This window comes from Macaca thibetana, chromosome 11 (assembly GCF_024542745.1).
Source record: "Macaca thibetana thibetana isolate TM-01 chromosome 11, ASM2454274v1, whole genome shotgun sequence".
Lineage (NCBI taxonomy): Eukaryota > Metazoa > Chordata > Mammalia > Primates > Cercopithecidae > Macaca > Macaca thibetana.
The window spans coordinates 51,696,809-51,722,551 of record NC_065588.1 but is presented as its reverse complement, the minus strand read 5'-3'; the positions used below and the strand labels follow the sequence as shown (position 1 = coordinate 51,722,551).

The 25,743-nt window shown below is 35.1% G+C and overlaps 3 protein-coding genes across 36 annotated transcripts in view; all 3 read right to left on the bottom strand.

Annotated features, from left to right (window-relative positions):
• BLOC1S1 (biogenesis of lysosomal organelles complex 1 subunit 1) overlaps positions 1–25,743 on the bottom strand; it is a 1,086,347-nt gene that overhangs the window by 282,451 nt on the left and 778,153 nt on the right. The window lies entirely within an intron of this gene.
• Positions 1–25,743, bottom strand: part of TMT1B (thiol methyltransferase 1B) — a 686,675-nt gene that overhangs the window by 249,514 nt on the left and 411,418 nt on the right. The window lies entirely within an intron of this gene.
• Positions 15,048–25,742, bottom strand: LOC126931608 (olfactory receptor 6C65-like). The gene is given in 6 exon segments (XM_050750000.1): positions 15,048–15,234; positions 15,236–15,683; positions 15,686–15,789; positions 21,154–21,215; positions 21,218–21,341; positions 25,195–25,742. Coding segments are annotated over 6 exon segments (1,473 nt in total).

The window sequence follows — 25,743 nt, the reverse complement described above, 5'->3', positions numbered from 1 at the left end:
AGCTGCTTCTCATTGCCAAGATGTAGGCGAAGAAGCTGTGTGCCATTGTTTTAGAAAGAGAAGATTTAGAAAAGACCGGAGAAAACCTTAAATTTTCACCTCAGGCTGAATTATAAAAGAAAAAAAGAAAAGCACAAAAGCAAACCCTGTGGAAGAGACTCTCATTTTCATAGTTTCCACATTAAAAGATTCCAGTGTCCTGTTTTGTAACAACAAAAATAATCACAAAGCATACAGATAAGCAGTAAAGTATCTATTAAGATGAACATAATAAATAAACAGAAAACCTATCTAAGGGTGTTCCAGATGTTGGATTTACTAAACAAAGGCTTTAAAACAGCTCCCAATCCATTTCCAGGGAAGTGGGACCAAGAAGGTGGAGTAGAAGCAGCTCTCATGTACCATTCTCAGGGAGAGGAAACATAATACCTTTGTATTGAACACTGACCCTGCAGGCCGATTGTCTGAAAAAACATGTTAGAATACATCAAGGCCACAGGGGTATTATACAGAGAACACAGAGGAATGAAGCTGGGCACCAGTCTGTCTGGGCTCACTCACCTGGGAAAGGGTGAATGAGAGAGAGCCCTCAGGGGGGCCCACGCTCTCCATAGAGACCTATTCAATACTGAGAATGTGAGAATCACCCTGCCCACCTCCCTGCGCCACCCTCCCCACCATGCTTCTAGATTGAGGCAAAGAGCCACCCAGACATTTTGGAAAAGCAGCTCTTGAATCCAAGGGGACTGCTACAAGCCTTGGGCCTCAGAGCAGAACAGCGTCCCCACCATAGGCCCAATAGAAGCCACAGTTGTGGTACTTGGGAGCAGTAAGATTGCCAGACTTCCATTGTCAGATGGGGCTTGGTGCCAGCTTCCAGCCCAGTGGTCTTGCTTTGGCCTGAACTGGGCTAGCCATCCTACCCACCCCCACCACTGGTAGCCAGGCAGGCAATGCTTGCTAGAGCTTCCAGCCGAGCAGTTCCATGTTTGTGTAAACTCAGCTGAAGGGCACAACCTCCTGTTGTCCTGGGAAACACCCAAACACCATAGCACATGACTTCACCTGCCCAGGCTACGTGGTAGCTAGGCAGACAATGTTTGCAAGAGTTTCTGGGCCAGTGGCTCCACTTCTGTGTGAACTCAGTTGGAGGGCACAGCTTCCTATTGCTTGGGAAAACAGCTGGATGGCTGAGTGAGGTAATCCTACCACCGGTAACCAGGTGGACAGTGCCTACTAGTTTCTGGCCCAGTGGCCCTGCCTCTGTGTGAACTCAACTACAGAGCACACCTTCTTGTTGTCCTAGGAAACAGCCAGATGGCAGGGTGTGAGACCCCATCTGCCACTACTACTGGTGGGCAGGTTGGCAACATCTACTAGAGCTTCCAGCCCAGCAGCCCTGCTTCTGTGTGAACTCACCTAGAGGTTGCGGTTTTCTGTTTTCCTGGGAAACACTGGATAGCAAGGTAAGCAGCCCCATGCTAGGGCTGGGCCAGAAGCTTTGGCAGCCGTGACTCACCTCACTGGTAACCAGGCAAACCATGCCTGCTAGAGCTACCAGCCCAGCAGTCCTACTTCTGCCTGAATTTGCAGAAGGGCATAGCTTATTGTTGCTGTGCAAACACTCAAGTGGCAGGGTGGGCAACTTCACCCTCCTCTTCCTCTTCTAGCCAGATAGACCACACCCACTAGAACTTCCAACCCAGTGGTCCCATTTCCCCCAAACTCTGCAGGCAGGCCCAACACCATGTTTCCCTGGGAAATATATGGACAGCAGATTAGGGCCACACTGGCAAGGACATGGCTTGTATTTTTATATGGTTAGGCCTTGTGTTCCCACCCAAATCTCATCTTAAATTATAATCTCCATAGTCCCCATAACCTCCACATGTCAAGGGAGAAAACAGGTGGAGGTAATTGGATCATTCGAGTGGTTTCCCCCATGCTGTTCTCATGATAGCAAATGAGTTCTACCTTATAAAACCATCAGTTTAAAACCAAGGTTTTATAAGGTAGTTTTCCCTGCTCTTGTTTGCAACTCTCTCATTTTCCACCATGTAAGACATGCTTCTCTCTCACCTTCCACTATGATTGTAAGTGTCCTGAGGCTTCCCCAGCCATGTGGAACTGTGACTTAATTAAACTTCTTTTTTTTTTTTTTTTTAAAATAAATTACCCAGTCTCAGGTATGTCTTTATAGCAGTGTGAGAATGGACTAATACATATGCCAACTGCAGGTGCTGCCTGAGTGAGTACTGTTGACTGGAACACCCAACAAAATGAATGTGAGCATAGAGACAGTAATCAGAGGCTGAGTGGTAACAGGTAATCCTACCACCGGTAACCAGTTGGGCAGTGCCTACTAGTTTCTGGCCCAGTGGCCCTGCCTCTGTGTGAACTCAACTACAGAGCACACCTTCCCACAACCCAGGAGCAGACTAGAATCAAAACCAGTCAATCGAGTTCACCTTATACCATAATCAAACTCCCAAGGGCATCAAAAGTAAAAAAAGCAAAGCAAACCATCCAAAGGATACTAACTTCAAAGACTGAAGAAACTTCAGCCCACACAAATGACAAAGAACCAGCACAAAAACTGTGGCAACTCAAAAAGCCAGAGTATCATCTTACCTCCAAACAACCATAATAATATTTCCAGTAATGGTTCTTAACCAGGATGAAATGGCTGAAATATCAGAAATAAAATTCAGACTATGGAAAGGAATGAAGATCTTTTAAATACAGGAGATACTTGAAACCCAATCCAAGATATCCAAGGATTACAAGGAAACAATACAAGATGTGATAGCCAAAATGGACATTATAAGAAAGAATCAAACTTATCTGATAGAACTGAAAAACACACTAGAAGAATTTCATAATGCAATTGCAAGTATTAACAGGAAAACTGAACAAACTGAGTGAAGACTATCAGAGCTTGAAGGCTGGCTCTCCAAAATAACTAAGTCAGAGCAAAATAAAGGAAAAACAATAAAGAAGAATAAACAAAACCTATGAGAAATATGGGATTATGTAAAGAGACCAAATCTATAACTCATTGGCATCCGTGAAAGAGAGGGAGAGAAACCTAGCAACTTGGAAAACATATTTCAGAATATTATCCATGAAAATTTCCCCAAAGTCACTATAGAGGCCAACATTCAAATTCAGGAAATGCAGAAAAACTCTGTGATATACTACACAAGAAGATAACCCCAAGACACATAGTTATTAGATTCCTCAAGGTCAAAATAAGAGAAAAATGTTAAAGGCAGCTAGGAAGAGGCAGGTAATATACAGAGGGAATTATATCAGGCTAACAGCAGACCTGTCAGCAGAAGCTCTACAAGCCAGAAGAGATTAGAGGCCTATATTCAGAGCCCTTAAAGAAAAGAATTTACAAACAAGAATTTCATGTCCAGCCAAACTAACCTTAATAAGTGAAAGAGAAATAAGGCCCTTTCAAACAAGCAAATGCAGAGGGAATTCATCAACATCAGACCTGCCTTGGAAGAAGTCCCGAAGGGAGTGATAACTACGGAAAAGACCATTACCGGCAACTACAAAAGAAAGACCATTACTGGTATCACACTTAAGTACCTAGACCAGTGACACTATAATGCAGCCACACAAACAATGCTGCATAATAACCAGCTAACAACATGATGATGGGATAAAATCTGCATGTATCAATACTATCCTTGAATGTAAATGGGCTAAATGCCTCAATTAAAACCCAATGGTTTGCGATCTTCAAGATACCCATCACACATGCAATGACACCCATAGACTCAAAATAAACGGATGAAGAAAAATCTAACAAGCAAATGGAAGACATAAAAAGGCAAAGGATGCTATTCTAATTTCAGACAAAACAGACTTTAAATCAAGATAAAAAAATTAAAAGAAGGGCATTACACAATGGTAAAGAGCTCAATTCAACAAGACAACATAACGATCATGAATATATACACACCCAACACAGGAGCACCCAGATTCATAAAGCAAGTTGTTAGAGACCCATGAAGAGACTTAGATAACCAACCAATAATGGTGGGAGACTTTAACACCCCACTGATAGTATTAAATCATGAGGCAGAAAATTAACAAAGATATTCAGGAGCTGAACTCAACATTTGATCAAATGGATCTGATAAACATCTACAGAACTCACTATCCCAAAAGAACAGAATATACATTCTTCTCACCTGTAGATGGCACATACTCCAAAAATGACCACACATTGGGTCTAAAACAATCCTCAATAAATTAAAAAAAAATCATACCAACCATGATTTCAGACCACAGTGCAGTGAAATAGAAATAAATACTAAGAAAATCACTCAAAACCATAAAATTATGTGGAAATTAAACAACCTGCTCCTAAGTGACTTCTGGGTAAATAATGAAATTAAGGCAGAAATCAAGAAATTCTGTGGAAATAATGAGAAAAAAGATACAACATACCAGAATCTTTGGGACACAGTCAAAGCAATGTTAATAGGGAAGTTTATAGCACTGAATGACCACATCAAAAAGTTAGAAAGATTTCAAATTAACAACCTAACCATCACAAATAGAGAAACTAGAGAAAGAACAAACCAACCCTAATCCCAACGCTAGCAGAAAAAACATAACTAAACCCATTGCTAAACTGAAGGAAATTGAGACATGAAAATCCATACAAAAGATCAATGACTCCAGGAGCTGGTTCTTTGAACGAATTAATAAGATAGACCACTAGCTACAGTAATGAATAAAAGAGAGAAGATCCAAAGAAACAGAATCAGAAATGACAAAAGGGACACTACTACTTACCCTACAGAAATACAAAAACCCATCAGAGACTATTATGAACATCTCTATGTGCGCAAGCTTGAAAAGCTAGAAGAACTGGATAAATTCCTGGACACATACAACCTGCAAAGACTGAACCCAGAAGAAATTAAATCCCTGAAGAGAACAACAATGAGCTCTGAATTCGAATCAGTAATAAAAAGACTACCAACCAGAAAAAGCCCAGGAACAGACAGATTCACAGTTGAATTTTACCAAATGTGTAAGAAAGAGCTGTTGCTATTCCTGCTGAAACTATTCCAAATAATTGAGTGGGAAGGACTCCTCTCTAACTTATTCTATGAGGCCAGCATCATCCTGATACCAAAACCTACCAGAGACAACAAAAAAAAAGAAAACTTCAGGTCAATATCCTTGATCAACATAGATGGATAAATACAAAACAAAATACTAGTAAACCAGATCCAGCAGCATATCAAAAAACTAATCCACCACGATCAAGTAGGCTTTATTCCTGGGATGCAACATTGGTTTGACATACACAAATCAATTAATGTGATTCACCACATGAGCAGAACTAAAAACAAAAACTACATTATCATCTCAATAGATGCTGAAAAGGCTTTTGATAAAAATCAACTTCTCTTTACAATCCCTCAACAAACTAAGCAAAGAACACACGTACTTCAAAATAACAACGGCCCTCTATGAAAAACCAACAGCCAATATTATGCTAAATGGGCAAAAGCTGGAAGCATTCCCTTGAAAATAGGAACAAGATAAGGATGCCTTCTTTCACCACTTCTATTCCACATAGTAATGGAAGACCTAGCCAGAGCAATCAGGCAGGGAAAGAAATAAAAGACATCCAAATAGGAAGAGAGGAAGTCAAACTATCTTTGTTTGTAAATGGTATGATTCCATACATAGGAAATGCCATAATCTCTTCCCAAAAGTTCCTTCAGCTGATAACGTGAGCAAAGTTTCAAGATACAAATGCAATATGCAAAAATCAGTAGCATTTCTATAAACCAATAATATTCAAGCTGAGAGCAAAAATAAAAACACAATCCCATTCAAAATAGCCACAAAAAGAATAAAGTACCTAGGAATATAGCCCACCAAGGAGGTGAAAGACCTCTACAATGAGAATTACAAACCACTGCTCAAAGAAATCAGAGATGACACAAATAAATGGGAAACCATTCCATATTAATGGATAGAAAGAATCAATATTTTTTAAATGACCACACTTCTGAAAGCAATTTATAGATTCAATGCTCTTACTGTCAAACTACAAATGACATTCTTCACAGAATTACAACAAATCTATTTTAAAATTCACATGGAACCAAAAAAGAGTCTGAATAACCCAGGCAATCCTAAGCAAAAAGAATAAATCTGGAGGCATCCCATTATCTGACTTCAAACTATACTCCAAGGCTAGAGTAACCAAAATAGCACGGTACTGGTACAAAAACAGATACACAGACCAATGAAACAAAATAGACAGCCCAGAAATAAGCCTGCATAGCTGCAACCATCTGACACATTCAACATAATCGACAAACATACGCAATGGGAAAAGAACTCAATATTTAATAAATGGTGCTGTGATAACTGGCTAGCCATATGTAGAAGATTGAAACTAGCCCTCTTCCTTATACCATATACAAAAATCAACCCAAGACAGAGTAAAGACTTAAATATAACACCTAAAACTATAAAAACCCTGGAAAATCTAGGAAATATCATTCTGGATATAGGACTTAGCAAAGATTTCATGACAAAGATGCCAAAAGATATTGCAACAAAAGTAAAAACTGACAAATAGGACCTAATTAAACCACTGAACTTCTGCATAGCAAAAGAAACTATCAGTAGAGTTAACAGACAGCCTATAGAATGGGAGAAAATTCTCACAAACTAAGCAGCTGACGAAGGTCTAATATCCAGCATCTGTAAGGAACTTAAACAAAGTTACTACTAAAAAACAAACAACCCCATTAAAAAGTGGGCAAAGGACATGAACAGATACTTTCCAAAAGAAGACATACATGTGGCCAACAAGCATATGAAAAAATGCTCAACATCACTGGAGAAATGCAATTCCATACCACAGTGAGATATCATCTCACACCAGTCAGAATGATTACTATTAAAATGTTAGAAAATAACAGATGGCTGGTGGGACTGTGGAGAAAAGGAAACACTTAAACCTGGTTGGTGGGAATGTTAATTAGTTCAAGCATTGTGGAAAGCAGTTTGGCAATTTCTAAAAGAACTTAGAATTACCATTAGACCCAGCGCTCCCATTATTGGATATATATTCAAAGGAATATAAATCATTCTACCATAAAGACACATGCATGCATATGTTCATTGAAGCACTATTCATAGTAGCATAGACCTCTACATTGTTTAGGTTACAGAAAAGCAAATAATGTGTGATCTCACTTATAAGTGTGAGCTAAATTTCGAGTACATATGGACACAAAGAAGAAAACAACAGCCACTGACCCTACTTGAGGGTGGAAGGTTGAAGGAGAATGAGGATTAAAAAAAAGTACTTATCAGGTACCATGCTTATTACCTGGATGATGAAATAATCTACACCAGGCCCCCATAACATTCAATTTACCTGTATAATAAAGCTGTACATGTACCCCTGAACCTAAAAGTTAAAATCCTATATTTATCTAAATGAAATAATAAAGCCAGGGAACCAAATAAATATATTTTATCTTACAAAAAAAGAAGAAAAACAATACAAAATAAGATTATAAGGGGATCAGAACATGCTATCCCCACATATGCCACTTTAGCATATTGATTATTTTGAGCTAAAGGCAATTGAGAAAATAGTAGATGCAGGAATAGCTCTTTGACCCTCCACTTTCTACCTAAAAGCAGGGTATAAATTTCCTCTGAGAAAGATGATCTTCCTGTACCAGGAGAGGAGAACGCTCTTATCACTAGAGATGGGGAGGTAACACTGAGATTAATGTGTAAGACAAATTTTATTAAATTGACCCCTGTCTTTTCATTAGTTTCCCCTATACATTTCCTAATCACATTCCCACAATTTATTGCCCTCAGCCTATACTCCTTTTTCTATTTTTTGTCACAACTCCACAATTTATCTCTTTTTATTATAATGGTATATAGGCTTCAAGTCTTATTTTTTTCTATTAAGACCTTTATGCACATTTAAAAATTAAAATTTTAACATCAAATAAAATTTGCATACTTTTCTTATGTTAAAAAATAAATTAATTAGACAACTCCCCTGAAGATGTTCTAAAAACTGAAGACAGACATGGATGAAGACAAGAAAACAATACGTGAACAAAATAAAATACATAACCAAAGAAATTGAAATTGTAAAAGAAACCAAATCAAAATTCTGGAGCCATAAATTACAACAGAAATACAAACAACTTGGACGGAATCAAAAGCAAATTTGTGCAAGCAGACAAACGAATCAGAGAACCTAAAAGTAGAACAATTGAAATTAGGAAGTACGAGGAAAAGAGTGAAGTCAGTGAACAGATACTAAAGAATCTGTGAGGCACAATCAAGCAGGTCAACAGGAGCATTGTGTTTATCCCACATGGAGAGCTGGGAAAAGATGGGGAAGAAATAATGTTAAAAAAAAATAATGACTAGAAATTTCCCAAGGTTAAGTCATGAACCTACAAATCCAAGAAGCTATATAAACTCTAAGTTGGATAATCTCTAAGAGACCCACATCAAGACATGTTTTTAATAAAACAATTGAAAGCCAAAAATGAGAAAATCTTGAGACCAGCAAGAGATAAATGTCTCATCACATACAAGGTACCCTCAATTAGACTACCACTCCATTTCTTATTAGAACCCATGAAGGCAATAGGGAGTAGGTTGATGTACAGTCATAGACCATATAACATTTTGATAAATGGCAGACTGCATAAATGACGATTGTCCCATAAGATTAGAATGGAGCTGAGACATTCCTATTGCCTAGCGAACATTGTAGCAATGTTGTAGCACAATGCTCTACCTTTTAGATGTTTAAATATACAAACACCATTGTGTTACGACTGCCCATGGTACAGTAACATACTGTTCAGCACAGTAACATACTGTACAGATTTGTAGCCTAGGAACAATAGGCTATATCATATAGATAGCCTAGGTATGTAGTAGGCTATATCATCTAAGTTTGTGTAAAAATACTTGATAATGTTTGCACAATGGCAAAATAACCTAATGTCACATTTCCCAGAATCTATCCTCATCATTAAGTCACACATGACTATGTTCAAAGTGTTGAAAGGAAAAAAAGTATTGGCAATTTTAAATCCTATATCTGGCTCAACTGTTCTTCAAAAATTAGGGAGACATTAAGATTTTTCCCAGATAAAAGCTAGGGAAGGTCGTTACTACTAGAACTTACCTTTAATAAATATTACAGTAAGTTCTTCAGGTAGAAATGAAAGGACACTGGACAGTAACAGCACTCCATATGAAGAAATAAAGATCTCTGATAAAGGTAACTACACGGACAACTATAAAAGTTACTATTATTTTAATTTGTTTTATAACTCCAATTTTAATTATAAAAGAACTAAAATAAAATGCGTAAAACTACTATTGTTCTATGATATTTGGCACACAATGCACAGCAATGAAATCTGTGATATCAATTACCAAAAGGGGAAAGGGAGATTTATAGAAACAGACTCTTTTATGGCATTAAAGTTAAATGTGAATAAATTTAAATTTGGTTCTAGTAATTTTAGGGTGTTAAATATAATTCCTATGATGAACACCAAGAAAATGTCTATATAATATACACAGAAGGGAATAAAATGTGAAAATATGTCATTACAAAAAATCAACTAAGCACAAAAAAAGACAGTGATGGTGGAAATGAAGGGCCAACTATAGGCGATATAAACACCAAATGGCAAAATAGCAAGAAGCAGAAGCATGTCTCTTATAATAATTACTTTAAATTCCAAACTGATTAAACTCTCCAATCAAAAGAAATAATTGCAGAAAGGATTTTAAAAGATCCAACTATGTGCTGTCTTCCTGAGACTCTCTTTAGATTCAATGACATGAATATGTTGAAAGTGAATGTATGGAAAAGATGTTCCATTCAAATAGTAACCAAAAGGGACTGGATTACCTGTAATATTAGATGAAATACTGTTTAAATGTAATGATATTAGAAGAGATAAAGTGCATTATATATTAGTAAAAGTTTTCATCTCGAAGAAGATTGAAAAATTACAAACATTTACTCACTTAATAATGCATTCAATATATATGAAGCAAAGATTTACAAAATTGAGAGGGAGAACACACAGTTCAAAAAATAATAGTTGTAGACATCAATTCTCCACTTTCAATAATGGATATAACAACTAGAGAGAAGATAAGGAAAGAGAGGACTTGAACAATAAAATAATAAGCTAGACTGAACAGAGATATACAGAATATTTGACCCAACAACATCAGAATACATATTCTTCTCAAGTTCACAGGATATTCTACAGGATAGAACACAGGTAAGGCCACGAAATAGTCTCAGTAGTTTTTTTTTTTTTTTTCCAAGAAGTATATATATATAATTCAGCTTTCCCATAATGACATAAAATTAAAAATCAGTAACAGAGTGATGACTAAAAAAATTTCTGCACAAATATACAGAAACTAAGCAACACATTTTTAAATGACCAAGAGTCCAAAAAAAGAACCACAGGGAAATTAGAAAATATTTTGAGAAAATGAGTATAAAAACATAACATATCACTTTGGGAGGCTGAGGTGGGCAACTAACCTGAGGTCAGGAGTTTGTGACAAACCTGGCCAAAATGACAAAACGCTGTCTCTGCTAAAAATACAAAAATTCACCAGGCATGGTAATGCACACCTGTAGTCCCAGCTATGAGGGAGGCTGAGGCAGGAGAATCGCTTGAACCCAGGAGGTGGAGGTTGCAGTGAGCCGAGACTGTGCCACCGCACTCCAGCCTGGGTGACAGAGTGAGACTCCATCTCAAAACAAACAAACAAACAAACAAACAACAAAAAACCAACAAAAACCAATAACATATCAAAGCTTATGAATATAGTGTAAGCAATGCTAAGATATAAATTTGTAGGTGCAAACAAATTAAATAACCTGGATGAATGGACAAGTTCCTAGAAAGATACAAGCCACCAAGACTGAATCAATGAAGAAATAGAAAATCTGAACAGACCTGTAACTAGTAAGGAGATTGACTCTGTAATTGAAAACCTCCCAGCAAAAAAGAATCAAAGACCTGCTGGCTTCACCTGTGAATTCTGGCAACTTTTAAGGAATTAAAACCAATCCTTCTCATACTTTTCCAAAAAAAGGAAGAAAAAGAAGCGACAACTCCTAATCCATTTTATGACACCAGCATTAGTAAGTATGAAAATATCAAACTTGTGCAAAACATCTTTTCTAATCACTATGGAATAATACTTGAAATCCATATGAGGAAAAAAACTGAAAAATTTGCAAATATATAGAAATTAAACAGCATACTCTTAAACAACCAACGGGTCAAAGGAGAAATCACAAATAAAAATGAAAACACATCATTTCATGACCTATTGAATTCAGACAAAGCATTGTGAACATAATTTCATCCATGCTTTCACGAATGGCAGGGATTTCTTCTTTACGACTGAATAATATTCCTTTATGCATGTGTGTGTGTTGTGTGTGTAAACGTATATGTATGCATATATATATATTACATTTTCTTTATCTATTCATCTGTCACTTGTCACTTAGATTATTATCTTCATATCTTGCCTTGGTGAACAATGCTGCAATGAATATGGGCATATAGATATCTCTTCAATGCTGATTTCATTTCCTATGAATATATACTCATAAATGGGATTGATGAACTGTGTGGTAATTCTATTTTTAATATTTTGAGAAACCTACAAACTGTTTTCCATGTGACTGTACCAATTTACATATGGCTGTTCCCTTTTCTCTAGCCCCTTACTCAACACTTAATGTCTTATCTTTTTGAGGATACCCATTCTAACAGGTGTGAGGTGATATCTTATTGTGATTTTTATTTGCATTTCCCTGATGATTAGTGACGTTGAGAATGTTTTCATATGCCTTTTGACCATTTGTATGTCTTCTCTGGAAAAAAGATGTTTATTTAGGTTTTTTGCCCTTTTTTAAAATTGGTTTTTTTTTCTATTGAGTTATATTTGTTACTTAAATATTTTGGATTGTTAACCTTTTAACAGAATTGTTTTTTTTTTTTTCCCAGCTCATAGGTTTTCTTTTTATTTTGTTGATTGTTTCATTCTACTACAGAAACTTTTTAGTTTGGTGTAGTCCCACTTGTTTAATTTTGTTTTTGTTGCCTGAGCTTTGGGTGTCATATCCAAAAAATCATTGCAAAGACTAATGTCAAGAAACTTTGTCCCTATGTTTTCTTCTAGGAGTTTTATGATTTTAGGTACTGCATTTAAGTCTTTAATCCATTTTGGATTAAGTTTTGTATATAGTATGAGGTAAGGGTCCAATTTCACTCTTTTGCATGTGGATATTCCATTTCCCCAATACCATTTATCAAAGAGACTATCCTTTCCATATTTTTATTCTTGGAACTTTATTAAATGTGATTTATTTTCTGGGCTTTCTAATTTGTCACATTGTTCTCTGTGTCTGTTTTATATTCCAGTGCCATACTGTTTTGATTGTTATGACTGTGTGATATAGTTTGAAATCATAAAGTGTGGTGCCTCCAGCTTTGTTTTTTCTTTCTCATGGTTGGTTTAGCTATTTGGGGTTTTTTGTGGTTCTTTATTAATTATAGGATTTTTTTTTCTATTTCTATGGAAATGCCATTAGAATTTTGATAGGGATTATAATGAATTTGTCATTCACTTGCATAGTATAGACATTTTAACTATATTAATTTTTTGAAACCATGAACACATGATATCTTTCCATTTATTTTTTACTTCTTCAAATTTTTCTGATTAGTTTCTAGTAATTTTAAAACTTTTCTGGGAAAATTTGTAAAAAAAATCTGAAAAAATGTTATATCTGTCTTCCCATTTTGAATATTATGAATTTTGCTTCTGCTTTGTATGTTTTAGCATTGGTTAAATGCATCTAGGACAAACATCTCTATAATACAAAGTGGGGGGTGTGCATTATTATATTGTTTTCGTGAATACAAATGATACTAGTTTCACCTTTGAGTAAAAGTTTAAAACAGCTAAGAAACAATAATCTTGAGTAAAAAACAATAAATGAGTAAAAATTGCTCATTTACTATGTGTTTTCCTTATGGCTTTAACATAATTATTTTCATATCTGTATCAACTAAGAGATTTAAAAAATGTTGTTGATGGTTTATGGGTAAATAGTAGTATAATTTAAGATCTGATAAATTTTTTTTTCATTGGGCCTATTTAAAAGATAAAGTGATACATTCTATCCCAAATTTTCCTAATCAGGTTTCCTTATGTTTCTTATCTTATACTAGTATCTTTTTTATAGTATTGATCCATTATAGCAGTATTTTATACAGGGAACATGCATATATGTTATGGATATTTTGTATATTACTAAGTGAATCTTTTTTTCAACCATTTTATAGTCTACAGCTATTTACAAGAATATATACTTTAAATGAATATTTTAGGCTTCGAAAATTTAGAATAAAATAATATTAAAATCTTGGAAATGTTTCAGAGGCATGGCTCTTAGAATTTTGTATCTTTTGGTAATTTCTTTCATAGTTAAAATGCATATTCAGTTTATTTGCTGCTTTATAAATATTTCCTAGTTAACACTTTTCCTTAAAAGTAATGTTTTTATGTAATTGCACATAGTATAATTATTACCTTAGTATCACATAATTACACAATTTTATGGCTTTATTAGTATTAAGAATATTATAACACAAATTTTAAGGTCTAGTCTCAGATCTTATATAAGATTAGAATTTATAAGTAATTAGTTTATGTATCAATCTTACTATTTTATAATAATTTATAAAATTAAATATGTATGTATTTGATTTTCCTCAAATTAAATTTTTAATTTTCAAGGCTCTGAATTTCATATTTATTTAAAATATTTTTATTCCTATGAATTAAATTGTGTGCACTATTTATGGTGACTATTTGGAAACTGCATAGGTGTATGATTTGTCTTTGAACTGTTCTTATTTATTTGGTTATCAATAAAATTATGTTCTCTGATCATTATGTGCATGCTAAAGAGGTATGTATCAAACTTGCATTAATTTTCAGTGACTTCATGGATTGCATTTTTATGACCTCCTACCTTCATCTATTTGATGGTGAATTTGATATTATGATAATATATCACAAAATGTAAAGTCACTGCATTTAGTGTAAAAGCAGTCATTTCTAATATCTCTGCTTGCAGCACTTTATTGGAGATTATTCTCCCCAACAACTCCAGTCTCTCACACTTCCTTTTTTGCTTAACAGAACATGTGTAATCTGGAAAGACACAGATAAATATTCCTGATGAAGCAGAGTTGGCGAAACTTGGATAGCTTGAAATAGCCCATTTTCACAGAAGATTATTGTTTCTCAGCTGTTTTTCCATGTACAGATTCTGAATATAGGGTTCAATAGAATAAGTGACTACAAATTTTCTCAATGTTGAAATTAGATGCTAATCCATTCATTAATTGTGGGTTGCTGCTAATTTTTTATAAAATGATTTATTTTCAGGTAGGATTGGAATAGGCTATTTAGAGCTTGCTATATATCTTTTTAAAGCAAAGACCAATATTTATTTAATAGTCACACCTCACAATCTTGATATGCTTGATATATATAAAATAGATATAAGGTGGAAAAATTACAGAAAAAAAGGAAAAAATTAAGAATACAGAAAAATGTGCTTGAATATAGGGAAAAAAAATAAAAGAAGCTTTAAGATGACCATGAAATCTTTGACCAAGCTATTTAATTTGAATTCTACCCACCATATTACTTTCTATACTACATTTCTTCTACTTTTTTAAAATAGCATTTGTCCCTTAAATTTCTATTATATTGATTGTTTCATATGTGTGTTTTATCACTAGAGGTAAGCTCTACAATGATGTGAATCTTTGTATGCATGTTCCTTTGCATATATCTATTATGTAGAAAGATGATTTGTGTTTTTATTGGTTTATTTGTGGTTTCAGCCACAGATTTAGTTATGATTGTTGCTTGTTCAATGATAATATTTTTTTGGTGAATTCCCTAAGGGCCTGTTTTACCCGCTGGTTTCTTAAGGTGTAAATAAAGGGATTCAGCATGGGAGCAATAGAGGTATTAAGTACTGCTACACCTTTGCTCAAAACCACACCTTCTTTTGCAGACGTTTTTACATACATAAAAATGCCCATAAGAAATAGAAACCGCAATCGAATGGGAGGAACAAGTTGAAAAAACCCTTTTCCTTTGCTGGGCAGAGGGGATCTTCAAAATTGTTTTAAGGATGAGTGTGTAGGAGAGAAACACCAAGGCCAGAGTTACAATGAGTGTGAATACTGCTAACCAAAATGCCAGAAGCTCTAGAAACTGTGTGTCTGTGCAAGCAATCAGCAGCATAGGGGAAGAGTCACAGATGAAATGGTCAATAGTGTTGGAGTCACAAAAATCCAGTTGGAGGCCCATAATTACTGAGGGAAAAATAATGAGAAAACCAGCCAGCCAGCAGCTGATTACGAGCCAATTACAGACTTTGTTACTCATGATGGTTGTGTAATGTAGAGGTTTGCAGATAGCCACATAGCAATCATAAGACATGACAGCCAGAAGAAAAAGTTCTGTTGATCCCAGAAGAATTTAAAAAAATACTGGGCCATGCAAGCATTATAGGAAATGGTTGTGTCTCCTGTTGCAATGTTGATCAGAAATCTAGGAATGCAGACTGTTGTAAATGAAATTTCTAAGAAAGAAATTCCTGAGGAAGAAGTACCTGGGAGTTTTCAAATGAATATTTGACAGCGTGACAGTGTAAACATAATGATGGCCATGTTTTCACTTACACTCAATAAGTGTGTGATCAACAGAAAGAAGAATATCGCAACTTGTAACTCTGGGTCATCTGTAAGTCCCAGAAGAATGAATTCTCTAATTGATGCCATATTTGGCATGGCTTAGTTCTGAATTCTGATAGGTCTGTAGATAAAAAGAAGAGTGAATGTCAATACATGATTTGATTTCAGATACACTAGGATTGCTCTTACTCAGCGTCAAGAACTTTAATAGACCCATTCAACAAGAAGTGGCAGAATATCCATTAGAATACAAGTTCATGTCAGAATTTATTTAGTAGTGAAAATATTAATTTGTGTTTTATTACTTTAAAAAACATTTAAATTTTATCTTTGATAATTCTCTGCTGTATAGTTTTGATTACTTAATGTACAGAAAGGTTTTTTATAGTTATAAAATAGGAAATAATAAATATTTTGCTTGCTTTGTTCTGTTTGTGGAATATTGAACAAGTTATCAAAATACATAGTAATTTTGAAAACTTAAAGGCCATAAAACACAAATGTTAATATTGTCTTTAGAAAACAGACTTTTGGCTGGGCGTGGTGGCTCACGCCTGTAATCCCAGCATTTTGGGAGGCTGAGGTGGGTGGATCACGAGGTCAGGAGTTCGAGACCAGCCTGACCAACACAGTGAAACCCCGTCTCTACTGGAAAAAAAACACACACACACACACACAGAAAAATTAGCCAGGCGTGGTGGTGTGTGCCTGTAATCCCAGCTACTCGGGAGGCTCAGGCAGGAGAATGGCATGAACCCAAGAGGCAGAGTTTACAGTGAGCCGAGATCTCACCACTGCACTCCAGCCTGGGTGATAGAGCCGTCTTAAAGAAAAAAAAAAAAAAAAAAAAAAAAAAGAAAATATTTTGAGTTGTAATTCAATTTAAAAAATGAGCCTTGATTTCTTTTCATAGCAAAAACAAACAAACAAAAAAACACAGAAAATACTATATTTATGGGAAATTAATTGAACTCCATCTCCTCTTGCTTTAGGCAAAACTGATCCTCTTAGCTCCTTTCTGATTGAAGTTGACATAAACACAATGCCGACCTTTATTAATGAAGAAGATCACAGTATAAAAGTCCCAATTGGACTTTTTAAATATAGTCAATCAATGCAGTGTTTGTTTTAGTTCTATGGACCAAACTCTGCATGCATGCATCAGTTATTCTGAATTAGTACATTTTGATTGATATAGGTACCTGTAGCGGTCTATGCCAACAAAATAGGAATTTCAGTGAAGTACATAATCAACATCCCAAATATGAATTGCTCAGCATGATCTGCTGCTACCAGTACTAGGAATAGATAAATCATCTTGACCAATTTGGAGTGAACCATGAGAATAATCTGATTTAATGAACAAAGTCAAAGTGTGAGGTATTAGGAAGGGTAAAGATGATATTGAAATGCGGTCATGCATCCTGGGTCTTGCATCCCTGCAATAAGTCATACCAGCTGAGGTTTATCTAAGAAAATGATGTCTAACTCCTTCGTTAAGCAGGTATTTGTATGCTTCTGAACTAAGCTGTGACGAATTTAAAAAGACTCGGAGATCTATGTTGAAGTTTAAACTACATCCGTGAGGTTTTGTTCTCTTATGACATCAGTCTCATTTTTATAGACAATTTGATGTAAAATGTGGTGTCAAAGGTTCCTGGATAGGTACTTGGCTGTTGAATATTGTGACATACTTTTCTGTCATACAACACAAAGTTATTTTCATGCTCTTGATGGGATTGTCTTTAAACTTCAAATTCAAATGGGCATCTTTGATGCTTCAAGGATATCTGGTGACCAGTTGAAAATCATGCTGTGGGGACCCTGTGATTCCCTGTACAAAATGTAAGGAGCTCCTTCAAACAGAGGGGCTAGGATGCTAGTGATGCCCTTGATTAAGCAGCTAGCTACCTGGCTGGCCACATGTTAACATGATAAAAGATGCTCAGGCGATTTCTCAATTTCTCTGCTAAGATTGTTCTGGGACATTGTTTTCATCGTCTTTGATTAGAGCAGGTATACCAGATAACATGCAAACAGACACAGGATGTGACTCCTCAGGATTAAGAAAACATCCATGCTAAATAACTAAGATCTCAGAAAAGGAAGTAATGATGATGGTGTTAATTTCAGTAAGTTTAAATAAATGTAATGCATACCAAAAAACAAAAAGACTTGGAGAGACAAAACAATACAAGCATTGATAATAAAAACTAAAAAAAAAAAAGAATTGACAAAATGCCTTCATGGTACATTTCAAAAAGAGTAGCTGTCAAGAGTTCTGCGATTTAGGAAGATGAATTAACAACATGAAAAAGGAAGAAATACACTCTCTTATGTTAGTCCTTGATAGATTCAAGTCATGGTTTAAATAAGAGAAACATAATGTTTTAGCTAGAAAAGGGTCAGTTTTACACCTTTTATCAAACTAATTCATTTTTGTACAGCTGTTCAATTATTAAATTTTTGAAGATTTTTTCCAGATGCCCCCTTGTTGTAAACCATCTGTTTCTCAACCTAAAAGCCACTCTCGGTGAGGATGAGAAAATGCAGTTGGCATATTTTGAAAAATTTTTTTTTGCATTTAAATGTCAACTGTTTCATATTTTCTCTGACATTGCTCAGTGATACAAGCTTTCCAAAAAGCTTTTTTCTCTAAAAGAAATAGAAAGGCACATTTTGTGTGTTTTTGGATACAGTGTTAGAGTGGAGGTTGTTTTTGAGGGAAATATAATAAGACCCTCCCTGGAGACAGAAAAACTAGTGTATCCACAACGCTATTAATTTTGGCAACATTTTAATTGGGTTCTCTTGGGAGACATTAAATATTGGAAGAATATAGAATTTTGCATATAATGTTAAACTTTGCAAGACATAAAGGGAAAGACTGACAAAATAATGATCTCTTGACTGGTTTTTAAAATTATCATTCTGATATTTTTTCAACTGAAAAGAGATTCACGTTGGCTCTGTAGTAGATATCTATGAGAAAATATGAATTAGGAGGTTGGAATGTACAGCAACTGGGGCTTAAACAAAATCCCAATCTGAAGATTCTATAGCACAAGTAAAGATAAAGAAATAATTTTCTCTATGGAGAAAACCAAGCATTTTTATTTGAGTGACTTAGTGAAATGTTACAGATTTCTTAAATGCTTAGCATTTGTGAATTTAGAGAGAATAGATAAAATGTGTGACCCAAGATTTAGCATTTTATAGTTTACTTTAGTTAGGTCATTAGCATAATGCATTCTAGGCTTCATTTAATGGCGATGTGGGAATGCCAGATCGTAAGGTCCGTGCTCTACCATGATAATTAAAGCTAAAACAGTTCATGTTACCTTGAATAATAGGAAATACGTATGGGTATGTAAGTCATAATTATGGTAAGCAACACTCTCAGATTATTAGACAGTGGTTAACACTAGATGAAACCGAATAGCCCGAGTCTACCTGGAGAAGCTGTCTAATTCTTATACCATTATTAGCCACATAATACCTGACCTTTGAGCAGTGTATTCACTCAGTGTAAATATTCAACTAAATGTTATGTTTTGCTTTCTTCTCATTTATTTTCTTGTTTCTTTTTAAAAAAGCTCACTTTAAAGAAAACATACAGAACAAATCTGTGAAAAACATACACTTGGAAAGAGTATTTTTGTCCATTATTTAAAGGTCACTGCTTCATGAACAATTCAAAAAAGAAAAAAAGGCTGAATTGGCCATCATGAAAATTAAAAAGTTTTGCTTTGGGTGACAGAAAATAACAGATTGGGAAGTTAAATAATCAGTCTCTCCACTGAAGAAGACATTAAGCTGGCAAAACTGAGAGAAGTTAATTTTTTGGAACTCTGGAATCTAATAAAAAACAAAGCAACAAGAGGAGTGCTTAACGAAGAAAAAGGTAGCTACATTTTGGTAAGAAAACATTGTGGTGTTGCATTTACTTACCTAATATCCCCCATTTCCCAGCAAAGTGGCAGCCATGGGGACAGAAACCTGCTTTCCTGGTGTGGCTTGCTGATGCAAGAGGGCTAACACAAAATGTTCTTAAAATACTGCATTGTAATGAGAACACATGGACACAGGGAGGGAACATCACACACCAGGGCCTGTCCAGGGATGGGGAGAAATCCACAGAAGGCTTCAATAGCAGATTTTAGCAAGCAAAAGTTTTGCTCTGGAAAGATTTATACTAATTTTCATTTATTTCCACTTATTAACGATTATAATGAACTTCATCAGATAAATTTTGACTAAGAGGATAGAATTTTCCTAACTCTGTTATTTGCCTGATATCTATTAGTGTCTATATCTATCTATAGATATCTATAACTATTAATTATATATGATATATACATTCTATATACATATATACATATGTGTACATATACATATAATGATATATACGTATATGTACATATGTAAATAGAATGTATATATCATATAATACATATATACATATGTGTACATATAAGGTATATATCATATATAATACATATGTATTATAGTCTTACAAAAAGGCTTGCATTTTTTCATTTTCTTTGTAAATTGTGTGTTATAGTAAGGAATTTGTAAACAAAATAATCATAATTTTAGTTTTCTGTTGCTATTGTTAGAATTTGAAAAAACATGTAAGTCATTCCATGAAAGCAGAAAGGTAAGAAGTACGTGATTGTTAAAGACAGCCTCTTCTTTGAACAATAATGAAAACTATTTGCCAAGGAATTAGATTTTCTACAGTCATTTACATTAATCAAGATAATCAGACCAGGCTGAAAATCAAGGTGGCAATACCAAATCCGCCTACCTTATACCTAGTCAGACTCACAGCTACTGAGTCCCAATAATTAATTTTATTAATGACACATTGATTTTGAGGGACTCAGTAACTATAGGTAGTAGGCCTGAACTCATTTTTTTGCAGTTCTCAAAGGCCTCCAAAAGTCATTTGCTTGGATGGGGGAAGATGTTGAAACTGTGAAAGAGACAATGAAAAGATGAAGGCAGTATCACAGGTTTGGCAATAAAGGAAAACTAACATATAAATAATTTATCTCTTCATTTATAGAAAACTCGTTAGAAGTCATGTAGCAGTCAAAGGACATGGCAGCCAGAAGGTAAAATTTGGTCACCGCCAAGAAGATGAAAAAAATAGCTGAGACACATAACCATTATAGAAATGGTTCTGTCTCCAGTCACGATGGTGACAAGGAATCTGGGACTGCAGAGAGACATGAATGATATTTCCAGGAATGAGAAGTTCTGAAGGAAGAAATACATGGGAGTCTGCAGATGGGGATCTGAAAGGGTGAGAGAGTGATAAAGATCAGATTCCCAGTCCCACTTAGGATGTAGGTAACAAGAAATATGAAAAGCACAACCTGCCACTGTGGGTCACTTGTCAATCCAAGAAGAATAAAGTCTATTACTGCCTTGCAATTTCTTATTACTTATTACTTTCTTTCTTTATTATGTTACTCTTTATTTTAGCTACAAAATAAATGAAGAAATAAGAAAGCTATAGCACCAGTAAAGACACTTAAACACACACACACACAAACACGCATTTTAAGAGCATCATTGTTATCTTTTCTTTTACGATAAAATGATTTTGTGGTACATAGACCCACAATATTTTTTAACAACTTTATTATTTATTATCTCACATATTAATTCATTATTTGTATATTTCTTTCATTACATTCTCATATATTACAATACAAATATCTCTCTTCTGAATATTCAACATACTTCCTGAAAATAAAATTAAGCCTCTTAGATTGAAACTTTTCAAATAACATTCTGAGAGTTCATTTGCCAGCATTTTTCAATACTTCGATATTCATTTCAATACTTTTTGATATTTTATTTTGCTTTCCCTTGATAGTTTAAATTTTTTAAAACTTTTGAATAAGCATGTATTTTACCTCCCCTATTTAAAAGTTTAGAGTTAAAAAAGTCAGCCCACTCCTTAATCTGGTAGAGTAGTCTGTCCCTAATAATGGTTTGCAGAGATATTTAATCTGGAAGTGGTTTTTACTCTAATTCTAATGTTGTAATGGAAGACATTCTAGTTTAGTTAATCATCTATGATAATCTCCTGTAAGACTGTAAAATGTACTCTTCTTGAATATGTTTTTATTTACCAGCTACCTATCATAAAGCTACTGTTTGTTATGTAAAGTAGTATTTTATTTAATTCTAACTGTATTTTAGTAAGCTGCAAGTGTTTTATTAATCCTATTTCTAGACCAATATAACATGAATTCACATTACTGTGTGTTCTTTTCTCCAGTGGTGATAAATTAGTTTGATACTCAAGATACATTTTAGATGAGGCAAGATTGTTTTTCTTTCATTTTTTTTCTTCTGATATCATCCTTGATGTTATGATGTTACTTCTTTGTTCAAGTTTATTTTCCACAAAAGCTTAAATGTGCTGCCACTTAGCATAATTTTTTAAAATACTTAAAGATCCGGATCCGGACAGCTTTTCTGAGTTTGTAAAGTTTCATCTGGTTCTGGTATTCTTCAGAGACTTTAGCACTTTCAAACGGAATATTTTCTCAGGATTAGATAATTTATTATGTGAATATATTTGTCACCGATTTTTACCTACAAGATTCCTAAGAGGGAGATATTTGCCCTTTCCTATTATCTATGTTCTTTGTGAACCCAGAGTTGCAGTTTCTTTTAGTCTCTTGCCTTTATATTATGGGTACTGACTTTCACCACATGTAAAATTCACACCGTGTAAAACTAAATACATAAGGTATATCTACTGTGCTAAAAATGCATCAAATTGTTTTGAATCTTGTGTAAAAATAATTATATTTTTTCTGATATTGATTATATTACAAACAACTGTATAGGATATCTCCACAAGAACACAAAATGTCATTCAGTACCATGAGTTGCAACCCATGCTATAAAGAAGAAACTTGAAACTTGTTGCTTAAAACTATAGGAATGTAATGGTTTTTAAATTTTCCTGCTATTTATATATTTTGATATTATGAAATGTCATAATTGTGTGGTTTAAACTCACTAATACTTAATATTGTACATAATTGAGATTACTTGTATAAAGCATAAGCATATACTATTAAGCAGAAAAATTATATTCCTGAAATAACAATTAAGAATATACATACTTTTAAGGTAAACATGACTGGATTAGTTAAAATGTCATTTCTAGTTGCTTTTTAAATTTACTTAAAGCTTCAGGATTTTTCAAAAAACCTCTGCGTATTGTTCTGTTTCTTCTTCCTTGCATTTCCTTGCATTTGTAACCAAATATTCAATATATGGACAGAAAATAAAAATCCCAGCAGTACCTCTACTATGTTCACAAGAAGGGTATGTGAACAGGTAAAATCCCAGGAGTACCTCTACTATGTTCACAAGAAGGGCACCCATTTCTGCACATCCAATCAAATTTCTCTAAGGGTCTGAAGTCATTGGATACTCTACCTATTTCTACTGAAGGAAGTATTATCCTGGCATTTAAAATGAAATAAATTATAGTTGAAGTAGAGGTGAAGGTAACATCTCCCCAAGCCTGATACGCAAGATCATATTTTGGGTGTGGTAATATTATTATTCAAGCTGGCCATTATTCTGTTTCCTCTACATGGAGGATAGCCTGCAAAGCTTATTATTTAAGCTCTGTTTCCTCTAAATGGAGGAAACAGAATAATGGCTTGCTTATTCTATTAATATTCCTTTTACTATTCCTCTAAATGGAGAAAACAATAATGGCTAGCATATTCTATTTATGTTCCTATTAATATTCCTCTGAATGGAGGAAACAGAATAATGGCTGGCTTGAATAATATTACTACCTCAGGATTTATTAAATGAATAAACAAAAGGTCCTGATTAGTGTTCTCAAGACACTGGGAGCTAAACAATAGTCTGAATTAACACACATTTTAGAATAGAATACTTAGGTAATAGTGGCCTAAAAACAAAGCAGAAGATATAGGAAGATTTACAGATTCATAAATATCTTATAACTTTACAATGAGAAGAAACTTAATAGTGGAGTACTAGATATTGGCAGCCTCTAGATGACACAGACTATGCTGTGAACAAGTAGGTCTATCTTTAATCTTAAGGAAAATGTCAAAAATTCATTGTGATGTTCTAGACTTAGGCCAAGGTTCTCACTACACTGAATCAAATGTCAAGATTGTCTTTAAGGTTTTATGTTTTCCCACTGATTGAAAATGTAGAAAATATGATTATAATAAAAATTACTGCTTATTTATTAGATAACTTTTAACATATTTATTACGTATTGAGCTCATTCTTGGGTAATAGAACGCAGTCATGATAAAGTTAGCTGCTTGCATAGTTTTTACACCTTCTGGAATACCGTTAGAAGGCTACATTATTTGTTAAATCTCATAATCCCTTCTTCCTATTTCCAGTCAACAATTTTCCCACAGATGTCAATTCACTATCCTCTGCTTTGATATAAAAAGACATTTATAATATCCCTTTTACACTAGTTATTTTGAGACATATTTAGTTGATATTTAATCCAAGAACTCCATCAAACTTATAAGTATTTTAAATTAAATCAGAACTAAGATTATTTAATGGTCATAAGATGTTAGATACTTCTTAAAGATTTTAAGATGTTTAATGTTTGTAAAATAAAGTTACAACAAAACTATTAAAGGTATATAATTAAATAATACAGATGGCATATGAAGAAAAAATTGTTAAAGTATAACAGCTACTTTAAGTTTGAAGTATATAATATTTAATTAGCCATGATTAAAGCCAAGAACTTGAGAAAACATTGTAAGTATGCTTTAATAAAGAGGTTGTTATAATATTATTTATTATAGGAAGATGGTTACTTGCAGATCAAAATACTACTTTAAAGTGTACATTTAGTAGCATGATATAAAGAAAGATTGGAAAATTGGTTTAATGTGCATAGTGAACAAAAAATAAATTGAGGTGTAGGGTGGGTACACTTTTTAGTCGATGACCTAATATAACCCTTTCTATTCTGAATTTTGAGTATAAAGGATGATGCCACAGTGTTTGTGATGGCAGCAGCTGCTGTCCTCAAGCCAGCTGCAGCAGGGAGGAGCCACAGCGGGCTGCACGCTCAGTGGAGCCGGCGGGAGTCCAGGACAAGTGACAGCCCCGCCCATTCCGAGTTGGGGCAGGAGCTTCCCGGGTGCCCGCCTAAACCAGGGTTGTAGACCTGGGACTCTGGCTCCACGGAGCAGGCAGGAGCCCGGTCCCTCAGAGCGGCTGTAGCCGTCCAAACCTGGGCTGCACGCCCAGCAATCCCTGCACTCTTGGGTGGCCTGGGAAGGCTCTCTTTGCCTTTGCAGGCTCGGAGGTGCCTGCTCCTGCTGCCTGTCCTCTCCCCGCTCCTAATGCCCGCTCAGATCTCGGAGTGGTGCTGGGGCTGACCCAGGCGCTGTCACAGTCTGGCCGGGTATGCTCATGCTGGGGGCACTGCTGACATGCCAGCCCCCAGTGGACTGGGCCCCCTCTGGACTTTGGGTGCAGAGTAGCACAGGAGGAGAAGCTGAGGGGTGGTGGGGGCGTCTGGGTGCTGGCTTGCAGGTGCCCCTTGGTGCCAGCAGTCTGGGTGCCATGGATAGCTACTGTAGGCAGACAGGCTACTGGGAGGAAGGGGGTGGTGCCCCTGTAAGGCCCCACCTTCAGGCCAGGGATGGCCTGAAGACTGGGCACAGGGCTGTCAGTCCTGTAGACGGCAGACTGGAGTGGGAACTTGTCGTGCCTCTTCTGCTGCTGATGGCTGCCCATGGACCAATCTGCATGTACTTCCTCTCCTCTGGGGTCCATA